The 19,393-nt window shown below is 40.7% G+C and overlaps 1 protein-coding gene across 21 annotated transcripts in view; it reads left to right on the top strand.

Annotated features, from left to right (window-relative positions):
* ITPR2 (inositol 1,4,5-trisphosphate receptor type 2) overlaps positions 1-19,393 on the top strand; it is a 245,188-nt gene that overhangs the window by 171,427 nt on the left and 54,368 nt on the right. For all 21 annotated transcript variants that reach the window (XR_010362601.1, XM_064420759.1, XM_064420745.1 and 18 more), the window contains 4 exons: positions 566-766; positions 2,695-2,805; positions 7,515-7,610; positions 8,769-8,888. Coding sequence is in view for 20 of the 21 variants with exons in the window: in XM_064420759.1 (XP_064276829.1) it covers positions 566-766; positions 2,695-2,805; positions 7,515-7,610; positions 8,769-8,888 (528 nt within the window). In the remaining variant the exon portion in view is untranslated. The remainder of the gene's footprint in view (positions 1-565; positions 767-2,694; positions 2,806-7,514; positions 7,611-8,768; positions 8,889-19,393) is intronic.

The following is a 19,393-nucleotide window of genomic DNA, read 5'->3' on the forward strand; positions in this document are numbered from 1 at the left end:
CCCTTTTCCCAAAGTATCACAACTGAAGGCTTTAAGATGCTCTGTGTGTCTCTGCTAACAGTTCTTTTGGTAGAAATTACTGTCCCCATAACAACCTCTGCAAAATGTATTTTCTGCAAATATACATCAGTGCCATGGCCAGGAGTGGTTCCTTCCCTTCCAGCTGTGGTTGGGGTGGTTTGAGCTGAGCTTCATAATGTGCCACCTGACCTGCTTAGCTGTGGGGCAACAGCTTCCAAGAGAAGGGCTGTAATGGGTACCTGGGAGCAGGTCTGCAGGACATATAAAAGACATTTAAGGCCAGTCCATATGATTGCCAAGTTCGCTTTCCTAAGCCTTCCCTGCTCTATGATTTAATCAGATAATAGTTCTCAATTGCTGCATTAAGTCCTAATATATTTTCTATAGTAGTGTAGTGTGCTTCAATACCTGAGACTCAGTGGTCATATGTTTATAAATTGTATCTTCCAATGTTTTCATGAAAAAAAGACTAAAAGACTTTGTTTGCCTTGACTCTCTTCCTTTTTTTTTGTTTTGTTTTGTGTTCCTTTCCTCCACCCACCAGAATTTCTTAAGACATCAAAACAATAAAACAAATTACAACCTTGTTTGTGAGACTCTTCAGTTTTTGGACTGCATCTGTGGGAGCACCACAGGTGGGCTGGGCTTACTGGGGCTTTACATCAATGAGAGGAACGTGGCTCTTGTCAACCAGACGCTGGAAAGCTTGACAGAATATTGCCAGGGCCCATGCCATGAAAACCAGGTACGCTCAAGAACTTCTGGATGCAGAAGGCTGTACCTAAATGTTGCTGTCTGGGTGCTTATCACAAACCTTTGTGTATGCCTGATAACATAAATTCACTTGGAGCTGCTATGACTATGCTATGACACTTCAAGCTTTCATGAAGCCTGAGTGACCCTTTTAAGTCAGAGCTGAAAAAAGACTCTTCCTGTAGTACCTCTTCTTCCTCTGAGGATTTGCAGACCTTTTGGAGAGAGTTTCATGTTTTATGTTGCGGTGTCCATAGCTTAAACCTCACTTTGTGAGACTGGATTTGGAGTCATAGTTTTGGCAGTGCATTGCAAACACAGACTTGTTTGTGTTTCAATGTACTTCATTTTCACACATTTGCCCTTGCTGGTGTTTATACATCTTGCTAATACTTACTTTCCTTATTTCACATAACTGCCACAAAGTTTAACTTACCCTCCTGCCATACCACCTAGCAGCATCTTTAATTATGGTATCAGTAGTGAAATGGATGACACTAAAGACCATGCTTCTGATCTTCTGTGCAGCCTTTGGAAGTCACACAGCTGTGACTTTTGGTAAAAGTCTCTTTAGTACCGTGCTGAAGAAGTGTAGAAAGGTAAAAGATGTGGTTACATGCTGCCATATTTGATCTGAAGAGAGCTGCAGTAAAGTTGTTATAGTGGATGAAACTGCAGAATTTTTGGTATGGATTAGCATTGGGAAAATTGTGGTGAGCAAATTACAGAAGCAATCTGTTCTCTGTGCTAGAAATAGCTGAAGAAATACATGCAATATTAATGCTTCTTCATTAATGTACACCAATGAAACGTAAAGTGCTATTACTGCCATTGCTGGTAATCAGCTGTCTTTACTTAATATTTTAAAAACAAACAGAAATCCTTTAGTGGACTAAATTTTGAACAGTAATATTTAAACCACTTTTGGATGGGAAAAACAATGGTAAAAAAGTATAGCTACAGGACTGGAGATTAAAAAAATGTTACAAGTTAACATGTTCTCCAACACAGTTATGTGAGAAGCACTTGAGGAATCCTGATATGGAAGGGATTGATGATTACACTGTAATACTTAGACCTGTCTGCTGGGAGGTCACTCAGGATTTGAGTTATACTTGTTTACAACAACTGCAAGTCTAATTCAATATATTTCAGGGGTAAATGCTCCACACTCTCATTTTCGTTTTTCCCCTCTCTCTCTGTCTTCCCGGAGGACTTTTCCTTTCTTATTGTCCCAAACCTGCCACAGCAAAAAGTGCAGTAGGCTTTTGTATAATTGACTGTTATGCACAAAGCCTGGAAGGTCTAGAACTCCAGCTGTAAAGGCATTTGGGAAGTACCACTGGTCATAAATACAGTTATGAATTCCATATCCAGAAATACCCTTCTTTGCAGGACATGTCCAGATGCATGGGAAAACTTTGATTTTCATGAACATTTTGTGCTGTAACAGCAATATTAATGCTGGCTGCTGAGAGCAAATGAAGAATCTGAGCATGCAAATTTCGTTGTGTTTGCAGTCAAGCTTCACTTTTATGTCTGAGGCTGGCATGTGCTCAGCTGAATCTGGCAATGATCCTGAGGGCTGCTGTCTGCAAGTTGTACCACTTGGTGCCAAGCCCTGTGGGATTCTCTGGGAGCAGATTTTAGTTTGCACCACCTCTTTTCCAGTTGGGTATTTCACTACTGGCAGTGTTTGGGTTAGTTCTGTACACACAAGTCTACCCCAGCGCTTCTTGTGTTGTATTTTCATGCTGTTTTGCTGTGACTGAAGGTTTCATTGCTCTTGCAAGGTGTTTTAAGTTCTGGGTCCTTCTTTTGGAAATTTGCTGATGTGCATATTCTCTTCCTCCCTCATTTTCCCCCTCCTCCCCTCCCTTCTGCCCCTGCCTCATTCCTTTTTCTTCTCCTGTTTTGCAGACATGCATAGCCACCCATGAGTCTAATGGGATTGATATCATAATTGCTCTCATCTTGAACGACATAAATCCTCTTGGCAAATACTGCATGGACTTGGTGCTTCAGCTCAAGGTACAGTATATGTAAATTTATTTATTTGTATTTGGGCAGCAACAGAAGACATATCTATGGGAGAGCTCTAGGCAACCTGACATTTACTTAATCTTACCATAGTGCGGTATACTCAGAAGCCTAGGAAAAACAAAATCTTGCAAGTGGGTTCATCTCAGCTTCTGAATCCTTATTAGGCCCTCTGCCACACTTTTGACCCACTGCTATGTTTGGGACTATGTCTCAGCTTTAAAAAAAAAAAATCCTATCAGTCAGGCATGACACAGGTAGCATGAAAAGTCTGTATTGTGGATGTAAAATCTGTCAAAATTGATAAAACAGCCACACTGCACAGGCATGAAACAAGTCAGCCATGCTCTCTAAATACTGAACTCTTAAATATTTGAGAAGGAAATGCTGTGAAAAAGAACAATACATCATATGACCTGCAATGTCAAATAAAGTTGAAAACAAGGTTCAAGTAAATTGTACCTTATCTCCCTTCTCAGTGTCCTTTGAGGGGAAACACAAAGTGTGGAGTGTGAGGGCAAAGCCTAGAGCAGGGAGGCTTGTAATGTAATTTTGTTCTGTATTCTGGGGAGAGTTGGACAGGCTTGTAGATAAGTTTCTCCTGTCTGTGTGCCAGTGCATGCAGAGGGGAACTCTGCAGCTGCACTGTCTGCCAAACAGGGTAGAATCTGCCCAGGAGGAGCCCTGGGTTATTGCCTTTTCTTGCCTCCCAAATTAAGTATTTCCATTGCAGATGGTCTGTTTCCTCCCCAAACGAGCAAATACTTTGTGGTAGCTGCATTGCATCATATTGGCAATGTTATACATGTCTAATAAAATAATTAATATAGCTATATATCACGTACAATGAAACATTGAATCAACAGTGCCTTACATATGATTTTAATAACTGTAATTACTTTTTTGAATGGCAATGTAATTCAGGCCTCCCTCTAGCAAAACACTTAGGCAGATGTTTAACTTTGAACATGCAGACAGTTCTTTTGAAGTCCAAATTTCAGTCTCTGTAAAGATGTATCTGCATTCACTTCAATGTTATTTTGATTTGCCATTGTCATAAGGCTAGTAAATGCTTGTAGAACAGCTTTTCTGTGTAGTGACCAAACATGGAGCTTAGAGACACCTCTGCAAGGACCAGTGTGAACCTATTCACAGGAAGCTGGCTCTGCTCAGACTCACTCAATTAGCAAAAATTATGATGAATGATAGCAGAGGTTCAGACTGTGGAAATGATTCAGATTTTGCAGAGTCACAGAGTCATTTTCTTTAGTAGGGATGTCTTGAGGTCATCTTGTCCAAGCCCTCTGCTCAAGCAGGATCAGCTAGAGGTTTCTCAGGATCATGTGCAGCTGAATATCTCCACAGCTGGAGACTCTACAACCATTTTGGGCAACCTATCCCACTGTGTGATCCCTCTCACAGTATGAAAGTGTTTTCTGGTGTTTAGATAGAATTTCATGGGTGTTTTATTTTGTCTCTTGCTCTTTCACTGGACACTGCTGAGAGGGGTCTGGCACCCTCTTCTTCCCACCAGGTATTTATACACATTGATAAGATCCATCTAAGCCATTTGTACTCCAGACTGAACAGTCACAATTTTCAGTGGCTTCTTATATGAAAAATGCTCCATTCCTTCATGGTTTTTATGGCTTTTTGCTAGAGCCATTCCATTATGTCCATATCACTCTTGTACTGGATCTGGACACATTGCAAGATGTGATTTCAAGAATTGGATCCAAATTAAGAAGCTGCTGTTTTTGATTTTGAGTGGCAACACATTGAAGTAATAAAGCAATGACTTTACCAAGTAATGTTTAACTGTCAGTGTTCATAGGCAACTTTGAAGTTGCAAATACACAAATTTTGCACTGAAAATATAGAATTCAAAGTATGCAGGCCTATATGTTTACACTTACAAACAAGCTCAGACATTGTTTTCAGGGAACATTATATATTGAACTTACACCCTCCAACCAAAGGAAAGGCAATGTGGAATTATATTTTCCCATGCTGTCTTAGTTTAGCTTGTTTTGCACTTAGTTTTTGATGTGGCATTTAATTACATCTTCATAGATATTTTCCAGTGGACTCCCAAATCATTTCGTGAGCAGAGCAGACAGTGCACTGAGTGCAGAGATGACCAGTGTTCTATTCTGCTTCTTCTTATTTCGAGTGTGACCCCCTGGCCATCCTTCCTGACCAGTGTATAAGCCCTGGCACACTCTAAGAGCTCAACATCCGCCACATCTGTGACAGGATGAAGAAACATTGTTAGTCTAAGAGTACAGAGAGTCTAAGAAAAATGTCTTCTTTTTTTCCCTGATAGCTGTATCTAGTTGCTTCACTCATTAATTTGTTTTTCCAAAATTTTTATCAGGAGATGAGATGGGATTCCAGGTAATGGTGAAATGAAGAGTAGAAGTACTTTGGGCTGTGCTGGTTTTTTGTACCTGGAAACGGATTTTTCACTGTACTAGTGTGTTATGAGCTTTGTGCAGTGTTTTGCAAATGATGGATGTCTTTTCCTCATTGATATTTGGGAATAGATCCTAGGCTCTTCATATATGCAGAAAATGAGGAATAAGTAACCAAATAACCATCACAAATGCCTGCTGTAATTCTATGCCATGGCAAGGCACTTCTGCTGAGTCAGTAACAGGAAGCTGGCTGTTGATGACACAAAGTCCTACCTATCTATCTTTCCCAGCTTCCTGGAAGCTGCAGCAGGCTTCTGTCCATCCCCAGGGTTGTCTGCACTGGCAAAGAGCTTCAAAGTCCTCCTCAGCCATGAGTGAGTGGACTGATGCCTTCCTCCTGTTCCCTCCCTTTCCTTACCAAGCTACCTGGGAGCCTATCATGGCCCCTTCCCTCCTCCTCAGTTTGAGATCCTGCCAATGCTACCACTACTGACTTGGCCACCACTGTAAAGGAAATCTGCAGTAGAAAAGGAAGCACCCTGCTTTTCAGGGCAGCATCCTGTCAGGAATCCTCATCAAAGTGCTGTTCTCTCCCTCCCCCTGTTCTTGTTCACTGCGCACATTTAACTTTGTAGTGTTGGTTTCTAGGTAAAGGGTCTGATTAGAACTTTCCCATGGATGGTCCTCATTTGATTTAGAAGCAAAAGGAAAGAGATGTGGCAAAACTCATATGGAGTGCTGTTCTCCTTGAGCCAGTCCCAGTTAGGTCTTTTCTTCTCATCTCTTTTTCTTTGTCCTTATCTCATTCCTGTGTTGGCAAGCCCAGGCTCCTCTGTCTCAGCTCCCAGTCTCTTCTACCAGAAGTTTCTAATTCCCTAGTTACATACAATTCTTCTAATCTACTCTCCTTCCATTTACCTTCAGTCCTCCAGTCAGAGGTGTTTAATTCTCAGCCTAACACAGCCCTGAGCAAGCTGCTTTGAGCAGGGATTGGACTATTGGAATCTTAGTCCAGAGGGCAGCCTTTAGTGTGTGGTTTTATGATCCAGCCTGCATAGTTTTTTGATTCTGTGCTCACCAAGAATAACCCCTGTGGGCTTTTAGCTGTGAAATTAGTGTGTTTCTGCTCTATAGTACTCAAATTGTAATTTACAAAATGCTTCCAAGTTGGACAAGTTTGACTGGGAGACTATAACGCGTGTGATTGTTCTATTGGCCTCTAGTGCTCCACAGTTTTAGGTCTATTATCAAAACTTGGGGATACAAAGGCTGCTTAAAACAGCCTTGAACATGTAGGGAATAATATCTTTCTTTTTGCCCCTGTCCCAAAAGCAGCTGAACCCTTTTCATCTGAAACTGCCCATGCCAATTGTCTGAGTCACACCCTCGCTGGAGAAATTTCAGCTGGAAATGTTGATAATGGCAATAAGCAACTGAGAATGGGGTTGTAGGGTGGGTTGGCAATTTTCCTGGCCCCTACCTCTTCCCTGGGGACTGTCTCCTGCTTCCAAATGTTCCAACAGCTTAGTCTGTAACAGGGAATGATAGGGATGCTGTGACAGGTCAGCCAAGGCAACCCTGCTCTGTCAGAAAGCAGCCAAACCTTCAGAACCATTCTTCCTCTTCACCACAGCTGATTTAACTGGGAGAAAGGCAGGTCTCTGAGGCACCACTGAGCTACTGCAGCTAAAGCTCATACTGTGTAATCCTGAGTAGCAGTTTTGGGGAAAAGCAGCCAGTTGACAAAGCAAAGGTTGTCTTTATATATTCCCCCAGGAATATTTAGTAGTAAAACAAAATCTGAGGACTGCATGAAAACAGTTCATTTTGCAGCCTTTCAAATAATAACCAGTTGGATTTCATAAAACCAAAGGGGAAGGAAACCTGCCTGAACGATAAAACCTTCTGTATAATATGTTTTGTAATTACCTCTGTTGAGTCTTGTTTTAACAGAAGGCCAAGGCAAAAATTGCGAGGTGGGAAATAAGGAAAGGAAATGGAATTTAATTTCTTATGCACAGTCTGCAGCAACACTCTGTATTTAAGTCAAATATTTTTCAGTGTTTAAAATTTTCCTTCCAATATAGCATGCACAGTTAGTGTTATGGTATGCTGACATTAAAAAAACTAGGTTAAATATGTCAGTAAAATAAAAGATGCAAGTGGTTGAAAATCTTATCCACTAAAAAAGTGGTCCTCATAATCTCAATTAAAACAAATTCAATGGTCATTAATCCATGAAAGGGATTTAAAATTTGCATTAATTTGGTTTTGTATCTCTAGAACAATGCCTCCAAGCTTTTGCTGGCTATTATGGAAAGCAGACAAGACAGTGAGAATGCGGAAAGAATCCTTTTCAACATGAGACCAAGAGAACTGGTGAGAAAGCTTGTGAATATTCATAAATCTATTGGCTGAAAAAAAATCTGTCATTAAAACATTTTTAAAATGCTCTGTATCTAAACTGAGAAGTGTTGGCAGTGTATGATGTCACATTGTATAAGGATAGTACTAATTCACAAAAAGTACTTTAAAAGGATCAAGCATGCATGATTTCAGTCTTTACGACTTCATTATTTTTATCCGTTCCAAGCACTTTTCTTTAATTGTTTCCTAACTAAATTATCATATTCTGGTAGACTGTCTTCAAGTGCAGTTTGTCAGGGGTTGGCAAATTAAGCTCGTACAATTTGTGAAGCAGTGCTAACAGAAATGTGTGTGTGGACGTATAATATATTTAATATACATGTATGTTATTTATTTATGTCTCATGAACAAAGAGAGTTCCAAGCAGTTGTTGCTGTGTTTTGGAACAACACTGATGTTTATGGAGGTCTCCAGGAACTTTAAAGGGGTTGGAAATCTGGGGGGAGTAATTTCCAATACCACTTGATTGCATAACAACAGAGACTGAGAGATCTGGGAATTCTTGAGGGATTCTGGGGAAGAATCTGGGGACATTGTCCCTGCCCTTAGGCAGAACCCAATGCCTGCTGGTTTCAGGGAATCACCACTAAGGTGGCATCTCAGCAGGATGAGGCCATCCCTAGGGTACAGCTGCAGGATCAGGCCTTGTGTGGGGAACCCTATGGTAGTCCTTTTGAATATTTGGAATTTCCCCAGCACCATGCCCAGATCTTCCTTTCCTTTTTTGTTTAGGTGTGGTTTTTCCTGTGAAATTGTGTTGCTGCTTGCTCTGGACAGAAGATCATGGCTGCACTCTTAAGAGCTGCACAACAGTCCCCACCATATCTAGACCAGTCTTTAGAAGCATTTGTGAAAATACCTGCTCACAAAGGCTTATCATTCCTTTTCCTTTCTCATGGTTACTGATGAAAAATGTAATGGTTTGGAGCTTCATAAATCCTTCAAGCTTGTCTTTATTCAGAAAGTGTTTCTCAGGCTGCTCGTTCTTCTTGCAGAACTGCAGGGCACCCATGCAGGCTGGATCTGAGCAAAGTGTCTGTGTTCAAAGTGTATTTTTTTTCCTAAGAACCACATTTATTTCATCTCTCCCTGGCTGGATTTGTGTTGCAGGTGGATGTGATGAAGAATGCCTACAACCAAGGTCTGGATTGTGACCACGGGGAAGAGAATGGAGATGATAGCATCTCCCCAAAAGATGTTGGCCATAATATCTATATTTTGGCACATCAGGTATGTCTTACTGGTTTTGTGACAACTTCCAGAAAAGCATTACATTGTCACAGGTGGAGTCATGCACTTCAGGGCTAAGAGAGAAGTAACTGTGTTTATTGATAAAAACCAAAGTTTGATAGCAGATGTGGCAGTGGGTTAACAAGGTTCAATGGCAAGGCACACTTGATTACTGCATACAGGACAGGCTCAGTCCACACTGTCAGGGAGACCCTCCTGTTGAGTCATGATGTTAAGGAAGGATCCCCTTGCATTCAGAACTCCTTCTCAGATGGGAGTTTAGGTGCAGCTGGATCCAGACTTAGTCCCAGCTTTTCCCAGCAGTTTGTCTAAAGGTTTATCTGCACATGATCAATCCATTATATCATTTAGCCATCAAGAATTCAGAATTTAGCATGCTCTTAGCCACTTACCAAAAGTGTCTTGTGGTGAGGAATCCCTCAGTCTTGAGAAGCAACCTTAAGAGCCATTCCCTGACCAAAGGGAGATCCTGAATATATTAGTCCTCCCATTGAGGAGAAATTTCACACAAATTGTTATTTTTGTGAAATAGCAATGTAGAACAAAACAGTGACTGTCTGCTTAGCTTTGTCTTCTTTTAACATTAACCAATCATTTATATCAATCAAATCATAAATTGTGTTATCTTTACTGGTGTATTTTAAATAGTGCCTTCAGTTGTGATACCAACTGAACTGGATTTCAGAAGATTCCTATTATTTTAGATATATTACTTCGCAAATAAGAATAATTGGGCCTTTTTACTGCTTTCTCCTTTTGAATTATGTTGTAGTGCCCTCAAGCTTTTTCTGATCACTTTTACTTCTTCACTGGTAAAGGTAGAATGTGCACTGGAGGCTGTTATTTAATAGGCTGTTTATTCTTCAGACTAGCTGGTGTCAAAAATAGTTTATCTTTCAGTTACGTTCAGAGTATTGAAAAGTTTTGTGTAATTGAAAGAATAAGGACCATGAACTTCTTGGTTATGTAATAAATTACAGCATTTGGTATTTCATATAAGGGCCAAATTTAAAAAAAAAAAATGTTTTTCCCTAAGTAAGAAGAAATAAACAGATGGGGATAGGCAGTGTTCCTCATTCCTTCTGTTTATTAAGTGTTGTTAGGAATTGAATACTTGGCAGGAAAAAAAGGAAAAGAAAGCAATCTATAGTTGCAGTAGTGTTATGCAATGTTTCTTTCAAGCAAAGAATGCAGAAGAACAGTTCCTGAGTTATCCTGGTGTGGTCACAGAACATTTAAATAAGTAGGTATTGTTATTATGTTGGTGGTGGTGTGGTTGACCATGTTCTACTCTCGTGCTGTGTGTGGGGCTGTACATAAGGTGCCCATCAGAGATGACAGTATTTTTAGAAAGCATCTGCAGCTCCTTACCTTGTCTGAATTTACTCCTTGTCTGAATGCTTATAATGAAAATTTAAATGCCTGCCAAATTGAAATGTTGATGTTTTCTGTCTTCTGCCTACTGTTTGTGTTAAATTACTTAACAGGGTCTGTGACATGGAAAATACGGTTTGGGGGAGTATAATATAGGCCTAAAGCTATATATGAAGTGACTGCTGGGGTCATTTTACACAAGAGGTTAGTCCCAGGGTTACACCAGCTGGCTGAGGTGTAGGTTAAGCTCTGTCCTGAGGTTCATATCCACAGTGCTGGAGAGGTCCATGGTGCCACTCCACAGCTATTCCTGATCCATAGCTGGTGTTTTGGTTGCATAAGGGTGGATATTTTTACAGCAACTTACTGAGTTCCTTCCTGTTCTGTAAAATTAAATGTCATGATTGGCTATGTATGCTGTAAAAATATCCATCAAAAAAAGAGACTCTTTTCTTTTTCTTGCATTTCTGTAACATAGTACCTGTGTTTACAATAGATTTGCACCCATGTCAAGCCTCATATCAAAACAAAGCAGTGCAAGGCCAGGCAATTTGTGGCCTTTCTGTGTCCTCTGCTAATGAAATGCTACAATTCTTTGCACAGACCTGCTAATCTTTGACCCCAAATTCTTTCCATGCGTGCCCTTTTTGCTCGCCCTAGGATGGGCAGGATACAAGCATGGACCCTCCTCAGTAAGGACATTGTTGCTGGGTTCCTTTGCTGGCTTCAGTCTCCAAACACCCTCTGCTTTGCTGTCAGAGTGGTTTTTTGGTGCCTGGGCCTTCTGCTTGGCTTAGCTGACCTGATTTATATAATATTTATTTGCTAAGGCACTTCATCTGACTTACCTTTTTTCTACAACAACTGTGGCTCTTCAGTCACTTTCCTTACACTTCCTGGTGACCACTTGCTGCAGTTACAGCTTTTTGGTCCCTCTGTAATAGCAGAATCAAGACTGAGAGTTTCCCTTTTTGCTGTTCCAGCCCTCAAACACAGACAGTTTATTTTAGGGAGCTCTGACTTTCAGTTTTTGTCGTTGCGCTCTTCAGGGCAATGCTGGGTTCTGCATTTTGCCACCACTACATCCTTCCTTGCCCTTCCTGTGGTTGATTTTACCAGAAGCAAGAGGCATTCTTGTAAATGTTTGACCCACAGTGCATAGAAAGTTGTAGATGTGTCACAAACAAGGCTGAGATTTCTGTTAGTAAATCTTTATTACAGCCTCCCAGCCCCTGCCCTAAATGTGCCCTTGCACATGGTGGACAGACAGAGGTGTGTGGGTACAGCAGCCGTGTCATGCCAGTGATCACACATCCTCCACATGTTTCTTTGTCCTCTCTTTGCTTTATTTCTTCATCTTCCTCCAGCGTGCCACGTGCCGTGGCTCTGATGCTTCCCCTGCACTGACCCTGGGCTGTCTGGGCACTGCTGCTTGTTTCTTTTTCTGCTCCCCAATAAGCAGAGGGGAGAAGGGAGGGCCACTGGGAGAAAGCAGAACTAAGCTGTCGATGAGGAGCTGCCCTGAGCTGCAGCCCTACTCTGCAGCCTGGTTTTGGGGCTCCTTCCAGATTTAGCTCCTCTGCAGCTGCTTGTGGAGCAGTGACATGAGCTGGTGTTTTAGGTCACATACTGGAAAAATAAGCCCGTTATAGGTGGGTAGAAAGGGTTCACAATTCTTTTGAAAATCCATGGAGGAGATTCTGTTTTCTTTCTCTGGTTCAAATGTCATGCTCAGAGCCAAGCCTTGACCTTGCTATTTCCTTGCAGTATTCTTAGGTGAGTCCCAGAGTGTGTTATGGACAGGGCTATCACCTCTTATACCACTTCTCTTCCAGACTCAGTCAATAGGTATAGTATTTTTGCCGCTGTTCTCTTAAGAGATTGTGTTAGAGCTGGTGACACTGTTTTGCAAAGTTAGTAAGGCTGTCCTCGAAGAGACTTCATCTTGATGTGATGTCCCTGTAGGAAAGTACCAAAGCTTTTGACACAGAAGCACAAAAAAAATTTTCATTCTTGTCCTTATCTGCAGGAGCTTTAGTGTAGGAGAATCAAGTTTTTAAATGGTTGCACAAAGAAAAAAAGCAGAAAAAGCTAAAGAAATCCTCTGGCTTTTCAGATGACTGCTTGAGCTGGCTGCTGCCAGTCATAACAAAGTACTTCAGAAGTTTGTAAACTAAAACACAGTACTTCACTGGCAATATTTCCATGAGTTTCATTATTCCTTTGGTATACTGTGAAGCAAGATAAAGCAGTGATTATAACTAGAGTTTCCTGTAGTCTGCATGCACATGTATATATATGTGTGTGTGTGTGTGCTTCTGTTAACAGAAAATACTTTGGAGTATTTGTGTTTTTCAGCTCATGCAAACTGTCTAAATCAGGCATGGAGCCCAAGCCAATCCACTGTACCTTTCAGCAGGGGCTTTATTCATGAGGGTCACAAGAATGACATAGCTTTTTGTCAGCTTGCAGCATGGCAAGAGTGCACTTTCATCTGCCTGCAGAGCTGTGAAGAGATGTCCTTGATCTGGAAGGATGTGAGGGTGTGGGGGGAGTAAGGGAACAAACTGTAACAAAACTTTCAGATTTCCAATGCCTTATAAAGTCTTCTGCCTGGTTCCCAAGGCTGTGGCAGGAGTGGAGGGGTACTGACACAGCGTGTCACCCCTTTCATGATGCACGTTCTGTGCTCTCAGGCTAGCAAAATTTTCTCAGTTTTAAATTTCTGCTTAAATGCCCTGTTGGAGAGGGAGCACAAGTGTTGGAACTCCATGATACCTTTGTCACTTCCAGGTAAATAGAAGGTTATTTGTTTGGTTGTTTGTTTTGGTATTCTTTTTTTCAATGAAATTAATCTAAAATATTATTTAAATCCTAACCAAGTAAACTACTTATATTTATAAAATTATCTGGTGCCACCAAGACTTAATGAAAAATATTTCCTCACCCCATAAGGTTAGAAGAGTGCAGTGAAGACAAATTTGAATTTTACCTTCTGATAGACTAACACAGTTTGAAGTGTCCTTCCATTTATAAATTCTTAAAATGAACCAAGGAAAAAGGTAAATCTGCTGTGAACTGTAAGGTTCTCACTGCAGGTGCTGCTAAGAACATACATCTTTGTCTCTGATGCTAATTTTAAACGGACTGAGCAAAATAAGTCACTCAGCCTTATATATTTGTTAGTATATTCATAACAGAATCAAGATTTTTTTAATCAAACTTGACAAGCATTATCAAACTAATGTCTTACTGCCATGTTTACTTCATCGCTTAATAGTGTATACAGATGAAGGGTATTTTCTAACTGGGCAATTAAAATGGCAATAATTGATGGCATGGATTTATAGTTTGGGAGTAGGCACACACTACCAGCTATTTTTTAAAAGTTACTGGTTTTGACATTTGAAATAGGAGAGGTTTGATAATGAGACTTGGATATGATATATTCATTAAGGATAAAATAAAGTCAGTTAAAAAAAAATTAGCTATCCAAATAGGAAAAATTCTAAGATGCACAAAGCTTTTTGTTTCTGTGGGTTTCTCTGTAGTCTGTTTTTCTGTAGCTTTCATTAGACTTGAGTACACCCAGGACTGGGACCACCTTTACTTTCCACATCAGTACTGTGCCTGCAGCTGCCTAGTTCTGGGACTCTCACATCTCTGTCCAGCGGAACAAAGAAACTACAATAATAATTGTTTCAGAAAATTTTAAAGAATTAGTCTTATTTTTTACAAGATTTTGGAGCAGTTAAAAGCCCTCATTAATTTTATTTGCACCTTTTTAAGTAGGTGGTACTACCTGGTGTTACAGATAAAGGCACGAAGGCAGAAGCAGGCACAGAGAGCAAGTCATGAGCTGTCATGGGAAGGAAGTCTGTTTGATTGCCAGAGCTTTGCTTTGACTGCCACGTTGGCTTCCCTCCTATGCTCACTCTATCCCAGACTTTGCTAACGTGGAAAGTTGGCATTTATTGGGTAGTGCATAATCACTGAGCACATTAGTACTTCAGAAGTCTTTTAGAGACATGCTATCATGTGTTTTTCAAATGAACTTTCCCATGCTGCTACTATTATGGGTTGCTGAGGCAAGAAGAGCTTTCGTAAAGTAATGGGTGCAAATGCGTTCATGTGTGTGAGGGAGGTATTGTAGGGCTTAAGGGCTTTTTTGTGGGTGATTATTTTTGGTGTTGTACTTTGGAGCAGTTCCTGGATTTCCTTCACTTTGCTGTATTTTAACTTTTAGACAGATTCACTTAGACCTTCATCCTTCTTTTCCCTTGAGTATATGTGTGCATGTACAAAGTAAAAGACAATTATTAAAACTTACACTAAAAGGTAGATGTGGATTCTTGTACTTATCCATTTGTCTTGACCTGAATATAATTCAAGCCAGGTGAAGGGATTCCATGCCAAGACCTTGCTTATCTTCCATGGCTTAATGTGTGAGGAAACAAGAAGTAACACTGTAAGTGTGGGCCTTCAAATGTGGAATAGGATCACTGCATGTGACTCCTTCAAAGCTTTCTGAACCAAACACTGTCCTGCATGAAGTGTGATTGTGGTCATGCATAAATTCAGGGTGAAATTTGGCTTTTTAAAAAGAATGTTGCTAAGGAAGGCAGAAGTTAAGTGCTCAGTAATGTGCATTGACAAGCACCTTCTCTAAGACACAGCAAAGAAGCACCTGAAATGCTGTTTAGGACAGGGAACTGGTGGGACTAGTTACAGCCAAGTAGTCTGCAGTGGGCAAGAACTGTCTGAAATTGTAATATCATGGTTATACCATGGAAATAACATGAGCAGAAGAAAAGTGGAAAACTTGTTCTTGCAAGAACACCTTCACCCTTGATAGTGATGTTGCCATTACCAGACCATAACATTTGCCTAAAAGAAATCTCCCAGTCCCTGTGGAAGCTGTAAGTTCCCAGAGCATTTTGCTTTAAAAGATAGGCTCATCCAATTGGGAAGCAGCTTTGAGCTCAGGCAAAGACCCTCCAGATGAACTGAGGTTTGAGGACCACACTGGTTCAGTAATTTTTTTAAGCTTGGGGAGTTGTTTCTGCTCATCCTCTGCCTCAGGTAGTTGCATGTCTGTCTTTACAAAATATTAGCTTGTGCCTGTGTTCTGATGACAAAGATTTTCAGTTGATTCTGTTTTGTGAATGAAATGTTTTGGTTCATTTGAGTTTTTACACATCTCTGACTGGTACACTAAAAAAAAAAAAAAAAAAAAAAAAAGAAGTTTTCATGTATGAGACTATTTTGGAAAAAAGACCACTGGTTATATTGAGTGCAAATGTAGATGGCTCCCATTTTGTGTAATAGTGGCCATTGTCAAATTGTGCAGCTTATGTGGACAAGAAGCAGTTGGTAGATGTTGTTAGAGATTGTCCTCCCAAGTACCCGGTGACAAATGGAGAAAAACACTGTACACAATTAAATAAATAGGACTGCCTTTTGAAGCCAGAAGATGGACTCTATACTGTAGGATAAACCTGTCCTTTAGGATGAATAGATGTGAGTTTGCACAATGAGGATGCTCCCTTTCTGCAGGACAGGTAAAATTTTTCAAGCTAAAGGATGTAATTTTTTGCAAGGCTATGCTGAGCTTCACGGTTTTTTGGTGTTTTTTTGTTTCTGTGTCTTTAACAGAGAAGCTCTTTCTGATAGCAGTGCCAAAACAAAGGGCTAATGGGAACCAGTCGCAGGAACCATGACTGTCAGGGGACTCATAAGCTTGGCTGCCAGACCTGAAACTTTTCATGGAACTTTTATGCTCCATGTGTTGTTTTGTAGTTATCATCCTGATGAGACAGGCTATGGAATCAAAATGACACCAGCTAATTAAATATTAGGAGAATCGGAAGATGCAAGGCTTTTACACTGAGATTGCCAAGATTGAAACAGAAGCCAGTGACACACATCACCCTCCTTGTGGCTCATTAGGATGGGATATAACTCCACGTTCAGCCAGCTGCAGGATGGAGAAACAGCATGGAGGCTGCCACGAGGGCTTGACTAATGAGCACCTAAAAGGTTAAATAAACCTCTCTGGCTGATGTTAGGTCTCAGGTTATAACCTTAGCAACTTGTCCTTTGATGTTTTCTTTTTCTCCCCTTCTCCTTGGAAACATTCATCTCAGAATCCTGTTCTGGCTTTGGGAACCTACATGGGAACCTCTGTTTTCCATCTGGTGTTGTGTTGACTTAGGCTGCTAAGAGCTGCTAGGATTCAAGCTAGAGCTTTTTACCATAGACTGGCCACAAAAGATTTAGCTTATTTTAATTTTTTTTGTTCTACTTCTCTAGAATAAGATGAAGTGTCTGTTCTACATATGTGTGTGATTTATTATATGTAATGTTAATGAGGGATATATCCTGTTTGACTGTGGCAACTGTGCATTTCACTAGTGCACAGGTGGCCTTAATATTTCTGCTTTGTGGGTCTCTTCTTCTGTCTTTAACTTCTGTAATCCTTGTGTTTTGTAGTTTACAAGATTTTTTGTCATTGGGAAATATGTTGAATTGGTGTTGGGGCCCAAATGTTACCCCAGAAGAAATATCCTTTCTTTGTCAAATGTCTGCATTGTGAAATCTTCTCATTAGTCTGTGGTTTTACTCTGAAATTTGGCTATGGGACAACAAAATACTGTTCAAGACATTCTCTGCTCTCAGGCTATGTTTGCAGCCCTGTCCTAGCAATAACTACACTATCTTTTTATTGCTGTCTGAAGCAGCATGGGGTGGGCAGAGGGACTTCAGTCCTCCTTTGGTTCTCTGTCACCCATGAGGCACTTCCTTCTCTTCCCATTTGTAGAATGGGTCTTCATATAGCTGTGTCCACAGCTGGTCATGTGGGAATGCCTCCACTCAAAGTAGGCAAGCAATACTAATTTATACTGGTAGAGAACTTGCCCTGTTGGCCTCAAACCATACTCTTACCCTGGAGCTGCCTGTTCACATTTGTCATGCTTTAAGAGTGATGATATAGGGGTCACAAGGAGGTTGGCTTGACTTTAAACTTTTAGATTGAAATTGCTTGGAGAAGCATTATGTAGAATTTAGCATAATTTTCCTTGGAAACTGAGTAAACTCAATCCAGAAGCCATTGAGAGGCAATAAATGTGGGACTACAAAGTACTATCTTTCCAAAGCCACCGTTCAAAGCACACTGCTTTGAACTGCCCTGAGTGCTGTGTGCACATTTCACTGGCTCAGAAATGTGTGTAATGTAGCTATTTTGTTCAAATTGCTGAAAACTCCGCTCATCAAGGAAGGTGATTTACACAAAGTGTTGAGTTCTTGCACTGGAGACAGAGCTGGAGCTTTTCCATTAGAGGTAACCTTCAAGTGAACCAAGGTGCACCTTTTTCTTCTAAGTACAGCCCAACAAAAATGTTTTACCCTAAGCTGGGGTTTGGTTTGAGAGGAAGTGAGGTAACCTTGGAAATACCATGGAAGTGAAGTCTGGTCTCACTTAATAGTATCAGAGCAGTTCTAATAGGCTCAGATACCTGCATTGTGAAATCCTACACCTTAATTAAAATCGGGAGGGGGCATCTTCTCTAACAGAGACATACTTTTGTATGTTCAGTAGTCATTGAAGTAATTACAGGTTAACAAAAATAAAGAGCATTAAACAGAATGTCAAAATATGTCTGTTCCTTACAGTTGCTCTGTTTTAACTCTCATGTCTTCTGATGTCACAATTTAATTAGGTATCTCAGTCACTATAGAGTTTTCCAGATAAGATCCGAATTTGTAATCTACAAATCGGTAGAGCTCAGTTGCCATCCTCTGTATTTCATTCATTTAACACAGTGCAGAAAAGTGAAAATGAGGTTCACCTTGCACTTTCTCTGAGGCACATTTATGAGATACTGAATAAAATGTCCAGCTGTGAAATTTAGTTTTAACAGCTGATTATGCTTTTCTACACCAAAAGTGTGGTGATCAGTTGCTTATGATCACCTTCAGACCTGCACACAGATAAGCATCATCAACCTGGGGTTAAAGAAGCCTTCTCCGCCTTTTTCTATGGGCAAGGATTTTCAGAATTTGTTTCACAAATGATGGTCTGTGGTAACCTTAAATGAACTTCATTTGGAAAATGTTTCCAGCTTTTTCTGTCTTTCGGTCTGCAGAACACCATTTAAGTTGGTTGGATAAAACAGCATTATTTGTGAATATCTGGTAAGGAGGGAGATTAAATTTTTATTCCTACCAAGAACTCTTATTTCATAGGTACCAGGTGAAAGTGCTCTCCTGAGGACAATAGCCATAATACAGAGTTGTAATGAGCAACTCATCATTTAACATTCTCTTCTTGCTGGTCCTATGCTCCTAGTTTTATTTTTTAGGGATGTTTTGCTCTACTGATTGAAGGGGGAGGCAGAGATTCAACAGCATGGTTGAAAATGTTGGAAAATCTCACCATTGTAATTGTTTGAGAGGAGTCATCTCTCAGTTCCTGTCCATCTCCACACTTGTACACTGCTCTGTTTTGTACCCTACAATGCACATACAGCAGATAGTAGGAAATCCATGTCTGCTGTGGATTCAACAGGTTTTAGCTTTAGCTGTTTGCTTGCTGCTATAGTCTCATATGTTTTTGACCCTGAATGAGCAAGTTAGGTTTTTCTGAGTGTTGTGGAATTACGTGTTTAGAAGGTGGGATGTGAACAGGCCTGGCTATGAACAGGGTTTTTGGTTTGACATCAGTGTAACTTGAAATCACAGTCTGAGCCATAATTCCAGGCTTCAGCTGAGGAGTTAAGCCCCTTCAATGTGCCTTATTGAAAACAGGGAGATGGTTTATCCTAGCCTTTGCAAGGGCTGTCTTCCAAGCCACGCCTGCCTACGGTAGAGCTGGTGATGTCAGGTTACGTTGGTGACCTGCGTCCAGCTGAAGGGGTCACAGTGTGCCAAAGAAACCATGGCACTATCCTGAAAATGTAAGAGAGAAGACAAGTGTGGGTAGATCCTGAAAAAGAGGATAAGTCCTTTCTGGAAGGATCAACCACAAGGAACTTTCTGCTCATCGTGCCAGAGGAAGGGATGTTGAGTGCCAGTCAACATCTCCTGGTCTTATGGCTCACAGAAGGAAG

The sequence above is a fragment of the Passer domesticus genome, chromosome 5, assembly GCF_036417665.1.
Source record: "Passer domesticus isolate bPasDom1 chromosome 5, bPasDom1.hap1, whole genome shotgun sequence".
In the NCBI taxonomy this organism is placed as follows: domain Eukaryota; kingdom Metazoa; phylum Chordata; class Aves; order Passeriformes; family Passeridae; genus Passer; species Passer domesticus.